The sequence below is a fragment of the Thamnophis sirtalis genome, unplaced genomic scaffold, assembly GCF_051295495.1.
Source record: "Thamnophis sirtalis isolate CommonGarterSnake01/CBP01778 unplaced genomic scaffold, rThaSir2_p1.2 scaffold_6, whole genome shotgun sequence".
Lineage (NCBI taxonomy): Eukaryota > Metazoa > Chordata > Lepidosauria > Squamata > Natricidae > Thamnophis > Thamnophis sirtalis.
In genome coordinates this window covers 130,482,305-130,503,763 of record NW_028261386.1, presented here as the reverse complement: position 1 = coordinate 130,503,763, position 21,459 = coordinate 130,482,305, and the positions used below count along the sequence as shown (strand labels likewise).

Here is a 21,459-nt window from a genome sequence, read left to right as displayed (position 1 = left end):
AATAATTATTGATAGTTTTTTAATTGTAAAAATCTATTGGAAAGGTGATCTTTTGAAAGATATCCAGACTTTGCTAACTAAAAAGGTTTTAAAAGCTCAGTTTTTCAAGGATATCTGAATATTCTGAAGAGTTAGTTTAAGATTGTTTTCTCCTTAAATAATTGATATTTGCTGCAACTAGCTTTGTTTTGCCTACACAGCTTATTAAAAGGCTTTTTGTGCCCACAGGAAAGTTAAAAAAGCTATCCATCTTGAAGGTTGACCAGAACAGGCTTACTCAATTAACAGAAGCTGTAGGAAACTGTGAATGTCTTACAGAATTAGTTCTTACAGAAAATCAGCTGTTGGTAAGTATGCTGTTCAAATGTTGGCGTTAAATGAGGATGGCATGCTTGATTTATTTTGACTGCAGAATCTTTATTTTAAGACCTTATGACAGTTACAGTGAAGTACAAAATAACTGAATTGCTATTCATCAGGATCCATTTTAAGCAGAGTATTGAACACCATGAAATTATAGTGGACCAAAACTGAACAGTGAATGAGACAGAGATAAGCATGAAATCCACTTCAAAGCAGATTTCCCTTGAATTTGGTTGTAATAACAAATTATCCATCAAAGATTAGGATTGTAGGGGAGAAACCAAATTTATGAAAAACACAATAACTAAGTATAAGACCTAATAAAAGGTGATTATTTTACATAATGTAGTTGAATGCTGGCATGCTAAATTATGATTTGCCTTTCTGCAATCGCCTCTCTCAAACTTAAACATCCGAGTGCTTCTTAATGGAATTTATGACATTTAATAAATATTTAGTAATTTAAATAATAAAGATAGTTTTGCAACAGCTTTCCCAGGAGGAAATCCCATTAAGCGGATAGGAAAAAAAATAACTGCAGAGAGGAAAAATCTGTGCCAGCTGATTTTGGAGGAAAATGAAAAAAGACCTTAATTAAAATTGATAATATGTCTTAAAAAAAAACCAGACTGGTTTCAAAAGCATTGGGATTGAAGAGAAATTAACCTAAAATGTTAAAAAAAAAAATCCTTGATAAAAGTAATTTGTTGGCTGTGGTCAAACAGCATGAGCTGGAATGGGAATCAAACATTCCAATCTCAGTGAATTTCACATTCCTGGTTTCTTACAGGCATTCTGCTATCACTGAAATTTAGTCAACCTGAATGATTTTGTAGGCTTCTTCAATTTACAGAGGTTTAAGGAACAGGTGTGTGTGTGTGTGTGTGTGTGTGTGTGTGTGTGTCTGTGTGTGTCTGTGTGTGTCTGTATATGTATCATAAACTCATCTGTCTTGTCCAAAATATTTAAAAAAATTTTTTATATATTTTAAAAGTATTTCAACTAAGTATAATTCAGTTCTAATAAAGCTATAATAGTTGATTTGAAGTAATAGTGGGAGATTCAGAGATTGAGTTTCAATTTTGGGCTCTGAGTTTGCTTGAATGGCTTTCAATTATTCTTATTCATCAGAAGTCTTTCATCAGACAGTTCATTAGATTGTCATTTGCACCTTTGTATTTTCCCTAATTGTTTTGTTTAATATTGATGGATCTTTCCTGACCATATCAGCACATTGGCTGTTCATTTGCTGCATCAGATTTAGCAATAGCAATAGACTTATATACCACTTCATAGGGCTTTCAGCCCTCTCTAAGCGGTTTACAGAGTCAGCATATCGCCCCCAACAACAATCCGGGTCCTCATTTCACCCACCTCGGAAGGATGGAAGGCTGAGTCAACCTTGAGCCGGTGAGATTAGAACCGCTGAACTGCAGATAACAGTCAGCTGAAGTGGCCTGCAGTACTGCACCCTAACCACTGCGCCACCTTGGCTCCTTCAACTGGTTGCAGATCAGTGACAGAGTTAAGAAGTAGTTTTATCCCCCTTGTAGGACAGGGTTACGGAATAATTTGTCTAAAAATGGGGAAGAAGAAGGAATAAAAACCTACAAAGGCGAGGAATGGGAGGAGTAAGAATGGAACACCAGATGTTACAGTAAAATAAAGGCTGCAATTAGCTCTCTCTCTATTATTGTTCTAGCTTGAGACTAATTTACTAGCCACTGTTCAAGAATAAGAGAATACTTGAGAGAGGGAAAGAACCACAGTAGTAATCCTATCTAATCTGCCATAATGTGTTTTTATGAGTACAATAACCACGAATCTCTTCCTTACTATGTGGATTGCCTTCATTTTTCTTGTTCTCCTGTGAGTGGAGAAAAAAACATAGGTGGCCTTCCCCCATCGATCTCTGAAACATCAAAAATATTAATTGGAAGATGAGGATCCATCGCCATGTAGAATAAGAGTCTTCTGAAACAAACTAGATGTGATTCTCTTTTAAAATAAGCACTTCTTATCTCGGTTACTCAGTTACTCGGTTACTCACTAGGGTTTTGCAGAGCCGAGGTGGCACAGTGGTTAGAGTGCAGTACTGCAGGCCACTTCAGCTGACTGCTATCTGCAGTTCAGCAGTTCAAAGCTCACTGGCTCAAGGTTGACTCAGCCTTCCATCCTTCCGAGGTGGGTGAAACGAGGACCCAGATTGTGGGGGGCGATATGCTGACTCTGTAAACCGCTTAGAGAGGGCTGAAAGCCCTATGAAGCGGTATATAAGTCTAACTGCTATTAATTGTACCAAAAAATCTGAGTCCTTTAAACTTTTAAAATCTCAAGACATCTGAAATTCATTGTTACTTTGTTAGCACTCCTCTTAGTAAAGTTTTTGGCCATCTTAGAATTCAAGACTTCCTGTATCTGTTCATCATTCTGTTTAAAGATGAATTCTTAAAAAAGTTTTAAGAATTATCTCACTGCTTGCTATCCACAACGTACTTTTGAAATGTCAATAATATTAATTGGTACTGCACAGTACTGGAAGAAGGAAGAACTGCCTACTATTCAAGAAGGGACATTAAAAGTTAACAAACTTAGCAGAGATGGCTAAAATATCAGCATATCTTAAGGACCTTTCAGATGAGAAATACAAGCTGGAATGGAGAAGATGGATTGATTATATTCAGAATAAATATGGGACTAAGAAACTCCAGGATAGCTTATGAGTGAATGAGCAAGGAATGATACAACTTGTTTAAAGTTAGCTTTACAAAAGGAGAGTTAAAGTACAAGTGATGCTAATGTCTGTTAGTTTATTTTAGAATATGGTTGTTAAATGTTTAGGTTTAGGTTTCATTTTATTTATATACCGCCCTATTCCCTGTGGGATTCAGGGCGGCGCACAAACCCAAGGAGGGGAAGGGAAACACAAAAACTACAAATACAAGGATTTAAAAACAACCAACAGCCACACGATTCGAGAGGGGAAGGGAACTCATCGACCCCAGGCCTGCCGACACAGCCAGGTTTTAACGGCTTTTCGGAAGGCCAGGAGAGAGGTGAGGGTCCGAATCTCTGCATGGAGCTCGTTCCAAAGGGCCGGAGCCGCCACAGAGAAGGCCCTCCCCCGGGTCGTAGCCAGATGACATTGGCTGGTAGACGGAACCCGGAGGAGGCCGACCCTGTGAGATCTAATGGGTCTTTGGGAGGTAATTGGCAGCAGGCGGTCTCTCAAATGTTTATACCCTGTATTTGCTCTGGGAGGTTGGGGGAGGAGTTGGGTTTTGGAGGGGAGGTATATATTTGTAAACCTTTTTTAAAAAACTTTTAATTAAAAAAAAATTAATTGGTGATATTGTTTTGTTCCAGACCTTGCCAAAGAGCATTGGAAAACTAAAGAAGCTGAATATACTGAATGCTGACCGAAACAAACTTGCATCTTTACCTAAAGAGGTAATTAATGTTTATTACTTTATTTGCGCTGGGAGAAATGAAGTATGCCATTTTTATTTAGAAAGAATAGAATGGGAGCTACGAATAATTGAAGAATATAGATGTAATGAAATTTGCATGTGGAATAGTGACTAAATTGCACTGAAAATAGGCCTTTCCATTTGTTGGTGATTGTACCGTGACTGATATTTGTTTGGAGACTAAGCAAAATAATTAAGATTTTACCTCCTAGCCTTGGGCTTCTCAGAAAAAGGAGGAGGACAACTGTTATTTGTGTCAACATCTTTCCTCCCTGTAGGTGGGAATCTGAAATATTATCTCATGTTTTAAGAATAATTGAAGGCCAGGTCATTCTCCCACAGCAATGTTCTGGAACATTATCTGCAGTTAAATTTGGGATTCTCTGTCAAACTACTGTTGAATGTCTGTAGCTATTAGGAGTATTTAGCTTATTAAAACTAAAATTACTATGTAGAAGTGTATCTCAAGACTGTGCAGGTTCTTAGGTAATTATAGCAAATCGTGTTAAGAATATTAGATGTCTAAAACTGCTTGATTTTTTAATCCAGTAAGGATACACTGCTGAAAATGAGTCAGCACAGTGACGTGCGGTGAGGTTTATGGCTGGTGAGGCACTGACACAGTGGTGGGTTTCAAATTTTTTTTAGACTTGTGGACTTCAACTCCCAGAATTCCACAGCCAGGCATGCTCAGTTCCGATTTAAAGTGACAGCATTTGTTTTTCTCCTTTGCGAAACAAGTTTCCTTCTTTCTTTTTCTTTTTCTTCTCCCTTCCCCTCCGTCCCCCCTCTCAAACACACAGACACACAAACACACACACAGAAGTTGGATTGGACTAGCTCTCCTACCCCCTTCCCTCTCTCTCACTCAAACAAACTCTCTCTCAAACAAGCGCGCGCACACACACACACACACACACACACACACACACACACACAAAGTTGGATTGGAGGGAGTCAGGGAGACCACAGGAGGAGGCAGGAATCCAGTCAAAGAGCCACACATTGAGTTGTCTGTATTTTTCCAGAATACAACCTGATCCATTTTTCTTTTTTATGGAAAGACATCTTGAAATGTTTGGAGTGTTTTGGCCATAGGAAACAATGGGATCACCCCCTCAAAATATCTTGCTTCTTACGTATCCTACCCTATGATCAGAAGAATAGAAAGCGCAGTAGCTGATGAAAAGTGCGACTATTAGTGTAGTGCGTGTGGAAAAAGAGAGAGAGAAAAAGAAACTTTTTCGAAGATTCCAATTATGGAATGATTAGACTCATTCTCCACCTATACTGCCACCCCCCACTTAAAAAACTCAAAAGTGTAGCCTTCTGCTTTGCCCGAGAGGTTTGCTAAATGAAAGGAGCACGAGGAAAGATTACTAATCTGGCTTGAAAGAAAGAACACAGAGACCTCACTTTCTCGCACATCTCTTTCAAGTGAATTATCTACAGGACAAGATACATCCTGGTAAATGAAATGAATTGAAGCCGGCTTATTCACACAATTGGGGCTTCTTTCAGAAATGTTTTTAAAGTAAACTTCCTCTTAGCCTTATGTCAGCCTAATCCTAACCCTGAGGGCAGTCGGGAAGATAGGCTGTCTCCTTCTGCCTTTGTTTTTACAGGCTCGTTGCAAGTTTATCATTTTTTATACGCTGTATATATCTTGGCAGTCTTGTTTCTTGAACTCCCATTTCCAAAACCATTTATGCAAATCTAGGCAAAACATGCATGGCTTTTAGGAGAGACAAACACCCTTCTTCTCTATGGTTCACCGACAAAAGGGCGAATGACAAAACCGCGCCCGACTAAACCGCAGTGACAAAACTGCGTGTTCTAAAGCGCTCCGACGAATGAGCGCTGAATCATGCCGACAACAGCGCGGTGACAGAAGCGCGCTGTAAAACTAAACCTAGCCCTAAACCTAACCCTAAACGTAACGCTAAACGTAACGCTAAACCTAACCTTAAACGTAACGCTAAACCTAAACCTAACCCTAAACCTAACCCTAAACCTAACCCTAAACCTAACCCTAAACCTAACCCTAAACCTAACCCTAACCCTAACCCTAAACCTAACCCTAAACCTAACCCTAAACCTAACCCTAAACCTAACCCTAAACCTAAACCTAACCCTAACCCTAACCCTAAACCTAAACCTAAACCTAAACCTAACCCTTACCTTAACTTAAATCGCCCCTCTGTCGACTGAAATCGCCCTTCTGTCTCCGCGCTGTTGTCAGCGCGTTGTTGTCGGCGCGTTGATGACGTCGCGGTTTTAGCGACGCGGTTTAGTCGGCACGGTTTTGTCGTTCGCCCTTTTGTCGGGTCACACTTCTCTAGACAGGTATTAGGTTGACAGGTCAACAGTCTTTGAGGAGCAAAACAATAGAAATAAAAATTGATTGGATGGAGCACCTAGATCTAACAAGACTGTCCTAGCACATATTCTGTATGACTGTTAATGGTGACGTTTCCCCAGTTGGTAATGTTCACATGTTTCCTTAAAAACCTACCAATCACTGTTTTTGCAAGGTTGTGTGATGCAGTGACGTGCAGTCAGGGGAGGCAGAGCCTCACCATTGTCATCATGAAAAAGAAAAACAAATTTAAAAGGAAAAAGGCAGAGGAAGTTGCTGCCAGAGTCACAGTGGATGACTCTGCTTAGTGCTTAACTGCAGGAGGAGGCGAGAGAACCACGTGCCTCCTTTACTCTTATCTTTATGATCACTTGAGCAGAGTTAAGCAAGGGTTAAAAGGCGAAAAATTCCTTATGCAAAGGAGGCACGTGGTTCTCTCGCCTCCTCCTGTAGAGGGCGTTTTTTAGAGGCTTTTTAGAGTTCTCTGGGAGCAACTAGCCCAGCCTGGCTAGAGCAGCTCTTGCCTTTCTCCTTTTACATTTTCTTTTCTTTTCATGAGGGCAGGCAAGAGCAGAGTTGAAATCCTCTCTGAAACAGCTGGAAAAGGTGCAGGTGTGGGGAGGGGGGAAGAATTCAAAAAGTTTGATTGCATGCAGAGCCACGTTGCCTTTTCAAACACACACACACGGCTGGATAAAAGTATATAAAAGCCCAGCTTCACTGATTACAAGTTTGAAAATGCAACGTGGCTCCACCTGCAATCAAAGGCTCGGATCGGAAGGCAGCAGGGGAATGGGAGGGGGGTATGGCAGAGGAGCTGCTTTCAAGCCATTGGAAAATATATCCAATCCAACTTCTGTGTTTTTGTTTGTTTGAGATTGAGTGAGTGAGAGAGGGCTCCAACTTCTCTCTGTTTGTGTGTCTGTTTGAGAGAGAGGGGAGGGAGGGGGGAAGGAGGGGGAGGGAGAAGAAAAAGAATGATGGAAAACTTTTTCGCAAAGGAGAAAAACAAATGTTGTTGCTTTAAATCGGAACTGAGCATGCCTGGCTGTGGAATTCTGGGAGTTGAAGTCCACAAGTCTAAAAAAATTTGAAACTCCTGTGTCATTGGCTCACCAGCTATAAACCTCACCGCACGTCACTGGTGTGATGGAACCCCCTGGGGCAGAAGCAGCACAGCATAGCAAAGTGTGTTGAGTACCATTTTTTTTGGGGGTAGCATAATTTACGTTGATATGATTTCCTCCTGGCTTTGAGCAGAATGGAAAATGTGGCAAAGCAGCTGTGTTGACACATTGTGAAGTCCAGCTTCAGCAGAGGAACAGAGATTTACCTTGCTAGGTAGTCAAACAATGCCATGATCAGTAGAGGGGAAAAATCAGATCTAAAAAGCCTCCTTCATTGTACCAGGCATTCCTTAAATGCCTTCTACTTAACTCCAGAACATTTCCCCTGCTCTCTTCAGCCTAAGCCAGTAACAACAAAGACGTGTCCTGTCCTTACTGTCGTAGCCTGGGGGCGGGGGGGAAGTAAAAAAGGAACACCCAGTTGCAAGAAACAAGGGAGCTTCCAATCAAATCATCTAAAGTAGCACAGAACACCTAAAAACAATTCCACTCAGGGTGTTCTTTCATACTCAGACCAAACCAGCCTAGCTTGTTCCGTAATCGGACCAAACCTCACTAAAATATGCATTTTTATTTTGACAATGAATCACTCAAAGCAGTACTCAAGCTTGAAGTCTTCAGTCCATCCTTAGAGGAGAGCTGAGGACTTCAGGACCAAGGATGAAATCGCAAAAACTACAGTACTTCTCAAATGAGGTTCCACCACAAAACCGCGGTAGACAAAAGCGCGCTTGACAAAAGCGCGTACGTGACATCATCACAGCGCGATGAAAACATCGCGCTGTGAGCGGTAAATTTAAAATTAAAGCGAAAACCTTACCCTAACCCCCCCCAAACCTAACCCTAAACCTAACCCTAAACCTAACCCTTAACCTAACCCTAAACCTAACCCTTAACCTAACGCTAAACCTAACGGTAACCCTTAACCTAAGGCTAAACCTAACCCTAACGCTTAACGTAACCCTAAACCTAACCCTAACCCTTAACCTAACCCTAACCCTAACCCTAACCCTAACCCTAACCCTAACCCTAACCCTAACCCTAACCCTAACCCTAACCCCAACCCTTACCTTTATGTGAATCGGCTTGCTTTAATTTTATTTTAATTTTAATGTAATTTATTTTTAAAAATTTTTCGTCGCGCTGCTGATGACGTCAGGTACGCGCTTTCGTCGAGCGCGGTTTTGTCGACCGCGGTTTTGACGGGTCACGCTCAAATGAATCCAGTTGGTCTCCTAGAATAGTGGCCATTCTCCAGTCCAAGAAGATTTTCCCCCACATGCATTTAGCCAACTTGGTTCTCTTACAGCAGTGTTTCTCAACCTTGGCCACTTGAACATGTCCGGACTTCAACTCCCAGAATTGGGAGTGAATGCTGGCTGGGGAATTCTGGGAGTTGAAGTCCGGACATGTTCAAGTGGCCAAGGTTGAGAAACACTGTCTTACAGCCTCAAGCGACAGAGGGATTAAAAACATCAAATAGAAATACTTCTGGTGGTGAATGCTGTTTCTAATGTGGTTGTTTGATTTCTGTCACTTGCTTGAAGCAAAATATGAGCATGTGCTATAAATAAGAAAAGCAGCACATGGTGTGAAAATCAAACGATTGAAAAAGATGTATTGCTTTCAGGGAAGAAAGACTTATTCAGGGAAAAGAGAAGGACTGGTGGGTAATTGGCAACAGGCAGGGATATAAACTCTGTAGACTAATGGCTACAAGGATGTTGGTCTTGGAAATCAGTTTTGTCTTATTTAAAAGGCTTAAAGCAGTATATAATTATTATCTGGGTGGATGTGATATTGCTGTATATATTCCCTAAAACTCTTTTATAGTCTCTGCCTGCCTTTCAAGGTAAAAGGAAACTTAGTCAGAAGTTCTGCCATCTGAAGGGTTGGAAGCTGGAGACATTGTAAGATTTGCTATGCATTACTCTTGTGTAAGGTTTTTGTATGCCCTTCCATCTCTTAACTGTCTAAGATCCAGCATAGGTATGAGCCAATGAACATATATTGATCAGGGAAACTTCTGAATTGGTAAAAAATATTAAACAGTTTTATATATTAAGGACCCATGCTTTTACCTCGTCTTTTATAAATAAATTTTTACTCTACATAATGTAGTAATTGCATTTCTCTCATAAATTAGACAGTAATCTATCTCTGATCTGCCTGGATAATTTATTCTGGCAAAATGAAGTGTTAATAATGTGGAATAAATCTGAGAATCTGATTGTATCCTACAAATACACCAGCAACGATTCTGTTACAAGAGAATAATTTACTGAAAGCAGAGCAACATTTTCTCTTAACTAGATAGAGCAAAACAAATTGTCCTCTTAAGGAGCCGAGGTGGTGCAGTGGTTAGGGTGCAGTACTGCAGGCCACTTCAGCTGACTGTTATCTGCAGTTCAGCGGTTCTAATCTCACTGGCTCAAGGTTGACTCAGCCTTCCATCCTTCCGAGGTGGGTGAAATGAGGACCCAGACTGTGGGGGCAATATTCTGACTCTGTAAACCGCTTAGAGAGGGCTGAAAGCCCTATGAAGCGGTATATAAGTCTAACTGCTATTGCCGTTGCTATTGCTATTGCTATTAGCTGAACACAGATGAGACATGATTATAGAAGTCTGTCTAGTTTAAGTAATTTTAGTCTTTGGTTGACACAATGAATGCCTTTGGTTGTTAACTGAGAAACATCATGGAGGGAGAAGTAACAGAATAAGAGAGTTGGAAGCCAACTTGGAGGTCTTCTAGCTCCAAGAAATGGTATAGCTCAAGCAGGAAGCTATACCAGTTCAGACAAATGTCTTCTTAAAAACCTCCAGTGATGGAGGAGCAACCTGTAGGAGCAACCACAAGTTCTGGAGGCAAGCTGTTCCACTGGTTAATTGTTCTAACTGTCACGGAATTTCTGTTTACCTCTAGGTTGGATCTCTCTTTGATAAGCTTCCATCTGTTATTTCTCATCTTGCCCTCAGGTGATTTGGAGAATAGGTTGACCCTTCCTCCTGTGAAAGCCCCTCAGATATTGGGGGGCTGCTATCATGTCACTTTTAGTTCTTCTCTTCGTTAGACTAGACCTACCCAGTTCCCCACAACTGTACAGTTTAGCCTCTGATCCCCTGAAAATCTTGGTTCTTCTCTGCACTCTTTTCAGAGTCTCAACATTTTGAGTAGCTAGAACTGAACACAGAATTCCAAGCAGGGCCGGATTTTCTATAGGCCAACTAGGCTTCAGCCTAGAGCCTCAAGATCAAGAGGGGCCCACATCCAAATTGTTAGCAAAATTAAAATTACACTATTCTAAAAACAGTGAACACTAAAACACTGAACCGAAAATAAGGAGAAATTCTACGCAGATGACTAATAAACAAACATAAAAATGTATTGGTTAAGATCGTTCCAGCGCCGCGGCAGTTGGGAAGCCCGCCCACGTTCCCGGCACCAGTGGTCGGGAGAGAGGCGCGGCCGCTCCCAGTAGCCGCCCCGTCGACGCGGAGCCCACCAGTGGCCAGGCAGGTGAGGGTGAGGGGGCCGAGCCGGGCAGCTGAGCACAGCAGGGGAGGCGGCTGGCCTCGCTGCCTTTGCCGCAGAGCAGAGCCGCCCTCCGTCGGGAGGCCAGCTATATATATTGATATATATTGATATATATCACAGTAATGATGTATTTTATTGTCTCTCATGTAATTTACAAACTTAAAAATGGGAGGTGAAAGGGCCTCATAAGTGGAATAGCCTAGGGCCTCTTTTCATCTAAATCCGGCCCTGATTCCAAGGGTGATCTTACCAAGGATCTATGAAGGGGCACTAAAACTTCACATGATCTTGATACTATCCCTCTGATGATGAAGTCTACGACTTCATTGGTCTTTTTGGCAGCTGCAGCACATTGCTGGTCCATACTTTAGTGACAGAAAGAGAAGAATACAAAATTGGTAGACATTTACATATGCTGAAATGGTAGAAGATCCACTCATCAATAAGGCATATGGCATGATTTGGTGAGATATCCCCTATTCCACAATACATCATGGGTAAAAAGTGTTTGGGAAGATGGAAGTGATATTTCCTGTTCTTACAAGATCAGTTGTATCAGAAGTGTTAGAACACAACCAGGGGTGGGTTTCAGCCAGTTCGCGGCAGTCCCTGCGAACCAGTTGGTCGGCGAACCCGGAAGTAAGTAACTTCCGGGAACGGCGAAGGGTGCGCCCGCCCGCCCGTGGTCCTTACCCGGTTTTGATGAGTTCTGCACTTCCACGCATGCGCAGGACGCATACAGCGCCTGCGCGATCCTCCAGGAGCAGCTGGAGCTACGCATGCACGTGCACGAAGACGCCGCCGGCCCCGTTCCAACCGAACTGGTTGGAACGGGGCGAGAAACCCACCCCTGAACACAACAGAACTAGAGCTGTGCAGATGAATAATCTTTGATATAAAAAAAATAAGCACCCTGTAGTTGGGCAAGCGAGACTGAATGGATTTTAGAATGGAAGATAATTGATTTGTTGAAAAAGGAGGAGAAAATAATGAGTAATGCCAATCCTAGGTATATACAGTGTGTTACACTCCACTTTGTAACTGATGGGTAGTTTTTATTTACAGGTAGTCCTTGACTTACAACCATTCATTTAGTGAGGTGGCACAGTGGTTAAATGCAGCACTGCAGGCTACTTCCGCTGACTGCAGTTCTGCAGTTCGGCTGTTCAAATCTCACCGGCTCAGGGTTGACTCAGCCTTCCATCCTTCCGAGGTGGGTAAAATGAGGGCCCGGATTGTTGTTGGGGGCAATATGCTGACTCTGTAAACCGCTTAGAGAGTGGCTGAAAGCCCTATGAAGCGGTATATAAGTCTAACTGCTATTGCTAAGTCTAACTGCTATTAGTTTGGCAAATGCTTCACTAATTGTGTTAAAACCAACATTTTATACACTAGAAAGATCCCTTTTAAAATGCTCTTCTAAATATAATTTTGTCAAAACTGGCTGTCTCAGAGTTTGAAATCCCATTTATATATCTGGTGTTTTATTGTCAATCATAGTCATCAGTACTATTTTCAAAAATAAGGCAATGTAACAAATGTGCATTTTTGCAACTGTAAAGGTATTGAGATAGAAATCTGGTGAAACTCCAGACCACAGAGATCCAATAAATCGCATGTTTAGCTTGCTTTTACTCATGGATGGGGAACTATGGGCCCTTTTACGACTTGTGAACTTCAGCTCCCAGAATTCCTGGGCCAACTATGGAATTCTGGGAGTTGAAGTCCACAAGTCATAAATGGGCCCCATCTCTTGCTCTAAACTAGAAATGATAAGCACTGAGTTTGGGGTCGAATTCATGCAGGCAGTTACATTCCACAAAGGAATATCAATTTATTTTATTTCTGCCTGTTTGACATCTCAGTGGAAAGTGATTTCGTTTCATTTCATACCGATATGCAGTGCCTTATTTTATCACTCTGCTGGGCAGTTGATAAGAGTGGGAATTGCTTTTCATAAGATACTTTCCTATGTGCTGTACAGTGATAATGAAAGTCCTAATGCTCGGTCTTTGATTCCTGCTGTATGTCTACAAGTTTGCTTTCTGTTTCCCTTCATGGCTCTATCTAGAGATATATTCTTGCTCCCTCTCCTGATGTATTAGATTTTTTTTAATCCTACCTTAATTGTTTTTATAAATAACTGAAGGCAGTAAACATATCTAATACCCTACTTTCCCCACAACCCTGTTGGGTAAGCTGAGCTAACAGAGAGTGACTGTCCCAGGTGGCGTTCATGGCTAAGGTGGGATTAGAACTCACAGTCTCCTGGTTTGTAGTCTGGTGTCTTTATCACTAGACTAAGCTAGTTCTTTTATAAAGAGCATAACTCTGCTAATAAACCTGTATTCTTAGCAATAGCAATAGCAATAGCAGTTAGACTTATATACCGCTTCATAGGGCTTTCAGCCCTCTCTAAGCGGTTTACAGAGTCAGCATATCGCCCCCACAGTCTGGGTCCTCATTTCACCCACCTCGGAAGGATGGAAGGCTGAGTCAACCTTGAGCCGGTGAGATTTGAACCGCCGAACTGCAGCTAACAGTCAGCTGAAGTGGCCTGCAGTACTGCACTCTAACCACTGCGCCACCTCGGCTCTTGTTATGACATACTTAAAATTTCCTTTGTCCAACCACTATATCACAGGTGTCAAACTTGATCGCATCACATGACGTTATGTGACATATCGCCATGCGTTTTGCCTTTGTGCAGCCGCACCGGGGGGGGGACGGACATGATATATCTGGCCTGCGGGCTGCCAGTTTGACAACCCTGTGGTCTCTATGCTCAGTTCTGAATTCTAGTAAATTGTCCTACTTGAAAATGCAAGGGAAGAAGAAAGAGGTAAGGAAAGGTGGGTGGAAGGAAGAGAAAAAGAAGAAGAGGACGGAGGAAGAGAAAGAAAGAGAAGGAGAGAAGGTAGGAAGGAGAAGGAAAAGGGTCGGAGTAGGGAAGAGGTAAGGGAAGGAAGAAGGGGAAGGAAGGAAGTAGAGAAGGAAGGGAGGGAGAAAGGAAAAGAAAGAGAAAATAAGGTGGTGTCTTAGCAGGTGCGAAGGATGGTAAACAAAGCATTTCAAACTATACCTTATAACCTTTCAAATGGAATAATAATAATATAAGAATGGCAAAGAAAAAGAATAACTATGTGAATGTATACCTATAACTGTATGTAAGAGAATAAATGACAGTAAAAATATAAAGCACAATATAGGTAAATAATATTTGGTCATAAGTAGCTAAGTATAAATAAATAAAGAAATGTACATAAAAATGGATAACGAATAAGGAGTTATGAATGAAAGATAGAAATGTATAATAGGAAAAACACTAACTGCAAAGAAACCGATTCGGAACTGCGGTATGATATACGATGGAACTTATTGTTCCTATGTTGTTTTTAAGTTATGTGTTTGTTTCTGTTGATGTGCTTATGTGTTTAAAATAAAAATGTATTAAAAAAATAAAAAATAAAACGTAGAGTTGGATACACAAGAAAAAAAAAGAAGATGCAAATACTGAAGAATTCTTGTTTTCTGGATTTAGAGAACTTCCCTAATTATATTTCTCTCAGTTAGGTTCCTCTAAAAATTCAAACGCAAAACAATTCTCTTGGCCCGATTTGTGATTGTCACAGAGCTGAAACTACTCTTGTAATTAGATAAATTATTCTCAGAACCCTTTTGAATTCAAAGTTAACAAAATGAATTTAAAAGAATTGTTTCGCCCATCTTCATAATCCTAACTCTTCACCTCATAGTGCCAATTAAGTTTCTTGCATATCAGGATTTTGTTGCACTTGGGATTTATTTGTCCTGCCAAGTGTTCTGTAAATATATTATTTACAGAAAAAAAAGAGCCGAGGTGGCGCAGTGGTTAGGGTGCAGTACTGCAGGCCACTTCAGCTGACTGTTATCTGCAGTTCAGCTGTTCAAATCTCACCGGCTCAAGGTTGACTCAGCCTTCCATCCTTCCGAGGTGGGTGAAATGAGGACCCAGACTGTGGGGGCAATATGCTGACTCTGTAAACCGCTTAGATAGGGCTGAAAGCCTTATGAAGCAGTATATAAGTCTAACTGCTATTGCTAAATATATTAAAATTAAAATTTGTTTTGTAAAAAGAGTGTGAAATATGTAACAATGGCCTACAGTTCAACGTTGAAGTTTTACTTTTGGGACGTCAGTAATAACTAGGCAGAACTGCATAATAACGTATCATTTAGTTTGTACTCATACTTAACAGTTAGCGTTTTAGTATGTCAATTTGCTGATGTTCAGAATGCACCAGGTGTATGCAGGTACTAAACATCTGGTGATTGTTCTGCTCTATTTAACTAAGTTTCACATAATATTTTAAAAAAATCCTCAAGCCATGTCTGTATGTCATTTTATTATATTCATTTGTAAAGAAAGGGTGTCAAACAGCTACTTACCATAAGCAAGTGGTAAGTACTTAGAAACTGCAGAATGCATGCAGAAATAATTTGGGGAACTGGCCCAGTCTGATCCAAAGTTAGGTAACAACATTTTGGATTGGTATATAATTGTGGCGAGACTAACTTTTAAGGTATTGGGAATTACTGAATTATACGTGACTGGCATCTTTATAGCATTAGGGGAGGTACACCTTCACTTCATTTTGTAAAACCTTAAATTAATGAAAATGCTGTGTTCTCTTGTCATTGTGTGTGTGTGTGTCTGTGTGTGTGTGAATGGCATTGTGCAGTCTTGTGTTTACAGTACAGTGCTCTGTATTAAATCAAACAATTGTATCTTGTGTTTTTCTTAATTGTTAGCTGCTTGGAAATTGAGTCAGGTAAATTCTTGTCCCTGTGAGTACCATTCAGCCCACAGTTTCACCAGTTCCCTTCATCTGACTGCTTTCAATGCATGATGACTCAAACTGGCTGGCTCCACCAATGCACTTTCATTATCCCCAAATCTTGACTTTCCCAGCTTAAGAGAGAGGATGCTTTCAAAGAGGCTGCATGGCCAAGTTCATTCTGCTTATATGTCCCTGAGGCACAGCTGTTCAAAGCAAACCACTCCTTGTGCACAACAAGGAATCATCTAACCATTCACTAACCACAATAATTGTGTGCAGTTTTTATTTTAATTTTAGATGTATTTTTAGTTAGACTAGTACAATATTTTTGTTGATCCTGCAAACCGAACAGAGCACTTCCAGAAATTTAGTGCATGGTTTCTCACTTTTAATAGTAGCCTATGATTTAAAAATACACAATGAACTTGCTGTTGCTCCCATATTTGACACCTTGCATGGAAATAGGAAAGTGTATGTGTTCACGATGGAAGGAAATATGAAAATATTTGTTGGTAACATTTTACACAACGTCAAACTGTGATGAAAAGTATAGTGCTTGGAGTGGCCATTGAAAAAGAATTTCATTTATAAAGGACTGTTTATAAAAGACTGTTGGTGGCGCAATACTGGAAGAAGGAAGACTTGCCTACAATTCAAGAATGGACATTGAAAGTCACAAACTTAGCCGAGATGGCTAAAATATCGGCATATCTTAAAGATCACTCAAATGAGAGATATAAACGAGACTGGAAAAAATGGATCGACTATATACAAAATAAATACGGGACCAAGAAATTCCAGTTAGCCTATGCTTAAGATCAGAAATGATTTAAATTGTTTAAAGTTAGTTCAGCAAGAAGCAGCTAAGGTCAATGCGGAATGTCATTAATTTCTTTATTTCTTTTTTTTTTCAATAGATTTTAGACTGTGTTTGTTAAAAATCCATACCGTGTACGGGTTCTGGGAAGTCGGGGGGGGGAGGAGGGGGGGTAGGGGGGGTGGAGGGAGGGAAGGGCACACATACAAAAAAAATTTGTACTTCGATGTTTTAATGATTGACGAACGATGAAATATTTGTGTTTTAAAAGAAATAAAACCTTTGAAATATATATATATATATATATATATATATATATATATATATATATATATATATATATATATATATATATATATATATGTATGTATATGTATGTATATATATGTATATATATGTATATATATGTTATATTTATGCTGATAAATAAATAAAGGGAGACTTTATATATATAACAAATGTAACAAATATAACAAAAAGACAACAGTAAAAAATATTGGGTTTCTGTCTGGATGGTCTCTTGTGACGAGCCGAAGACAGAGAGTGGAAGTGTGACCTTCCTCCCATATTTGGGCATACCAGGGGTTGTGACTTTAAATATATATATATATATATATATATATATATATATATATATATATATATATATATATATATATATATATATATATATATATATATATATATATATATATAAATAAATAAATAAATAAATAAAGTATAGTGCTTGGAGTGGCCATTGAAAAAGAATTTCATTTCTAAAGGTAATAGCTCAAAATAGGTTTAGTTGAATTGACCTCAATAGCTAGGGATTATTTATTCAGGAATTTAGAATCGTATTTAATTGGATTTAACTACATCAATGTATTTTTACTTTGATCATCACGACTTAAAAGGTGACTTTAAAATGGCTTGCTGATAAAAGAATTGTGCCCAATTTTAAGGAGTTCAGTTCCTTTTTAAACCGATGTTTACCATTTGTGGCAAATAATGTTAGGATTTCTTTATCCATTAAAATGGACATTTGATAGAAATGCCATTCATATTGTGCATCTTATAAGGGGAAATGTGATTGCATTTGTCATAGCATGCTAGCCATCTTAAATTAGATTTTCAGCTGTGGATTTAGAAAATTTTGTGGTTCTCCATTCAACATGCATAGTGTTAGCTATCTTAAATTTCAAACAGAAGGCATCACAATAAATTAAAAATATTCTTCAATCTATGGAGCCAAGGAGCCAAGGTGGCGCAGTGGTTAAATGCAGCACTGCAGGCTACTGCTAGATCAGCAGTTCAGCGGTTCAAATCTCACCGGCTCAGGGTTGACTCAGCCTTCCATCCTTCCGAGGTGGGTAAAATGAGGACCCAGATTGTTGGGGGCAATATGCTGACTCTCTGTAACCCGCTTAGAGAGGGCTGGAAGCCCTATGAAGCGGTATATAAGTCTACTGCTATTGCTATGTATAGTAACCAAAATAAACATAATTTTTGTAGTTTGGTAGTGATTTTCTAAAAGAATTACTTGTTAAAATAAAACTTTAGAATTGCTAACTTATTACGGTAATAGATCAATTTGATTTCGTACAATTTAGACCACACCTAGTAAGCAAGGTATTGTTTTTCTTTCTCTTTTAAAAAAAGAAAGACTGCGGCTTACAGTTAGGTTGAAGATTTGGGGTATTAAGTATTATATAAATGTCTGAGAACTCCGTTTGCCTTAAACCCTTAATTGAATTGTCTTCAATTAATGCATGATGCAGATGGTAAACATGCAGGAAATGTATGTCTTTGTATTTTAAATACTTACACTGTGAGCAGTGTGAACTGAAGAGGCAAAGACTTTGCCTTGGGTGAATAGGTCCATCTATTGTATTTTAATACTGAAGTGGCACCTCTTAGCATTTGATCTACATTTACACATAGAAAGAAAAAATGGGATTTGGGAGCTGAATATTAAACAGTGGCAGAATAAATTATTACAAGATCTACAATTATTAGAGCAGTGCAGTGATCTGGATTGAAAAGGGAAAAGAGGATTTGGAGCAGTGGTGGGTTTCAAAAATTGTTCGAACCTACTCTGTGGGTGTGGCCTCCTTTGTGGGAGTGGCTTGCCGCCCATGTGACTGGATGGGAGTGGCTTGCCACCCATATGACCGGATATGAAGATGCCGACGACACTTGTCAGAACCACCTTAAATTACCCCACACACAGCACTGGCGTGCATAAGAATATGATGTAAACTTGTTTTTTAAAAGGCATCTTTGGTTTGCGTTAAAACAACTTCAACACACGCAATGTTCTGATTGCACCACAAACGCAGTAGTCATCCTTACCTTTCACAGAGGCACTGGGTTTTATAAATATGAGTATTATAGTGTAGAATAATCATATCCAAGGACCAGTGGTGGGTTTCAAAATTTTTTGGAACCTCTTCTGTAGGTGTGGCCTGCTTTCCGGGTCCACTGGTGGAACCTCCTCTAACCGGTTCGGTAGATTTGATGAACCGGTTCTACCGAATAGGTGAGAACTGGTAGGAACCCACCTCTGATTCGGAGTGTGCAGACATACTCACATTGCCTTAAAGAAGCAAGTATTTTTTTTCTTACACCAAGACATTTATCACTGATTTCCACATTGCTTTAGTCTAATTGACTAATCGACTAACAAACGAAGCAGACAAAATGAATTGTGTCACTATTTCTAGTGACACTCTCTTGTTGTCAGGGACAAATTTATTCTGTTCTGAAATCCACTTTAAAAAAAAAAGCAAACTTCTAAAATTCTTTTTTTTAAAAAAGAGACAATCTCACCATTGGGGTGAGCCGTTTTGTAAATTTTCAGCTGCGGAATTAGGAATGTATGTTGTTGTGAGTTCAACATGCCTAGTGTTAGCTACATTACATTTCAAGCTGAAGACATTGATTTACCACAATAAATTAAAAATGTTTTTCAATCTGTATGTAGTAACCTCCAAGCAACCTCCTCTTAAATTTCTGGATAGGGAGAGGCTTCCATCAGTCACCCTCTGTTTATCCTGATGGGGTCTTGAGTGGTCTTGAAGATAATTAGATCTAAACCAATAAAGCATTTTATAAATAATTGAATTGGAAACAGACCAGTAGCTGGGGCAAATATACAATAGTATATTAGGAAAATCATGGGTCTGACCAGTTATCAAATTCATCTGTAGTGAATTATAATGCTCCGGCTAAGAGAATACAGGGACGAAGTAATACCTCAGGTTCTAGAGAAGGTCACACCTGGTGCACCAATTATAATAAATAGATGAAATCCTATCTGGCAACAGCTCCCACCTGTTCTTCAGGTGTGAGTCGAGGGACATGACTAGACTGTAGAGCTGCTCTCTCAGGGGGAGCACGCCCCCCCCAATCCAAATGCAAGCTCTTTATCATCCCGGAAGAAGCTCACTTCTGAATTAACAGGCAGTCCATCTTACTTGCATTCAATTTAAGCCTGTTCCCCCCTTCTCCACTTTATAGTATGCTAGTAGATTACCTCTCCTAGTGGCTTCATGTACATGTTAAACTAAGTAGCGGGGAATGCTTGATTCCTTTGTGAAGGTGAGACTGTCTGCATCTCTGCCTTGTTTTAATAACTTTCAGCCCTTTCGCCAACTTGAGAAGCAAAATTCTCTCTCTCTCTCTCTCTCTCTCTCTCTCTCTCTCTCTCTCTCTCTCTCTCTCTCTCTCTCTCTCTCTCTCTCTCAATCTCTCTCTCTTCCTCTCTCCCTCTTCCTCTCTCTCTCTCCCTCTTCCTCTCTCTCTCTCCCTCTCTCTCAATATCTCTCTCTCCCTCTTCCTCTCTCTCTCCCTCTCTCTCTCTCTCAATCTCTCTCTCTCTCTCTCTCAATCTCTCTCTCTTCCTCTCTCCCTCTTCCTCTCTCTCTCTCCCTCTTCCTCTCTCTCTCCCTCTCTCTCAATATCTCTCTCTCCCTCTTCCTCTCTCTCTCTCCCTCTCTCTCTCTCTCAATCTCTCTCTCTCTCTCTCTCAATCTCTTTCTCTCCCTCTTCCTCTCTCTCTCTCCCTCTCTCTCTCTCTCAATCTCTCTCTCTCTCTCAATCTCTTTCTCTCCCTCTCTCTCTCTCTTCCTCTCTCTCTCTCCCTCTCTCTCTCTCTCCCTCTCTCTCTCTCTCAATCTCTCTCTCTCTCTCTCTCAATCTCTTTCTCTCCCTCTTCCTCTCTCCCTCTCTCTCCCTCTCTCTCAATCTCTCTCAATCTCTCTCAATCTCTCTCTCTCTCTTGTGTGTACACACACACACACACACACACACACACACACACACACACACACACACTCACACACCCCTTCGTAATAACTAACTGGAATTGCCCAGTTAGGAAATGGTAGAATGGTCCCAACATGGTTTCTCCCAAGCTCCCCCTGAGAGGCAACTCAGAAAGTGTAATATTAACCTGAAAACCACTGAGAGGGGAACCTCATCTAAGTGCCATCATAGTTCTTCCACAAGAATAAGCAGGGGTGTTTTGTTTTTATTTTTTAAAATTCCTAACTGGTAGATTTTCCCCACCATCACCACCACCTCCTAAGCCACCTTTTCCCATTTAAGTCCAGATTTAAGTCCAATACATTTAGAGTACAATCTTATGTTCTGTCCCAAGCCTCTAATATATACTGACGTAGACTTGGCTGTCTGCCACAACTAAGGAGTGAGATAAGCAACCCCTTGGCTAGGAGCCCAGAAAATTATCTCTCTGAAAACAAGGCTTGAACTCACGAAATTCTCCCAATCTTTCACTCCGCCTGGATTAGTAAACCTGCAAAATTCCACTCCTGTCGCCCCACCTCTAAGCTCTCCAGGAGGGGCCAATCAGTAGCCACCTGTTCCTATTTCCTTCTGTGAACCTTTTCCCAAAGCTGCTCCCTCCTCCTCCTCTCAGCCCTATGCATACGTACGTCAGGGACAGCCTCACTCTGTTCTTCCGC

The 21,459-nt window shown here is 40.4% G+C and overlaps 1 protein-coding gene across 1 annotated transcript in view; it reads left to right on the top strand.

Annotated features, from left to right (window-relative positions):
• The window catches only part of LRRC1 (leucine rich repeat containing 1), a 113,836-nt gene that overhangs the window by 82,041 nt on the left and 10,336 nt on the right, over window positions 1-21,459 (top strand). Inside the window, exons 9-10 of the mRNA XM_087718953.1 lie at window positions 229-347; window positions 3,730-3,813. Of these exons, the coding sequence (XP_087575079.1) occupies window positions 229-347; window positions 3,730-3,813 (203 nt within the window). The remainder of the gene's footprint in view (window positions 1-228; window positions 348-3,729; window positions 3,814-21,459) is intronic.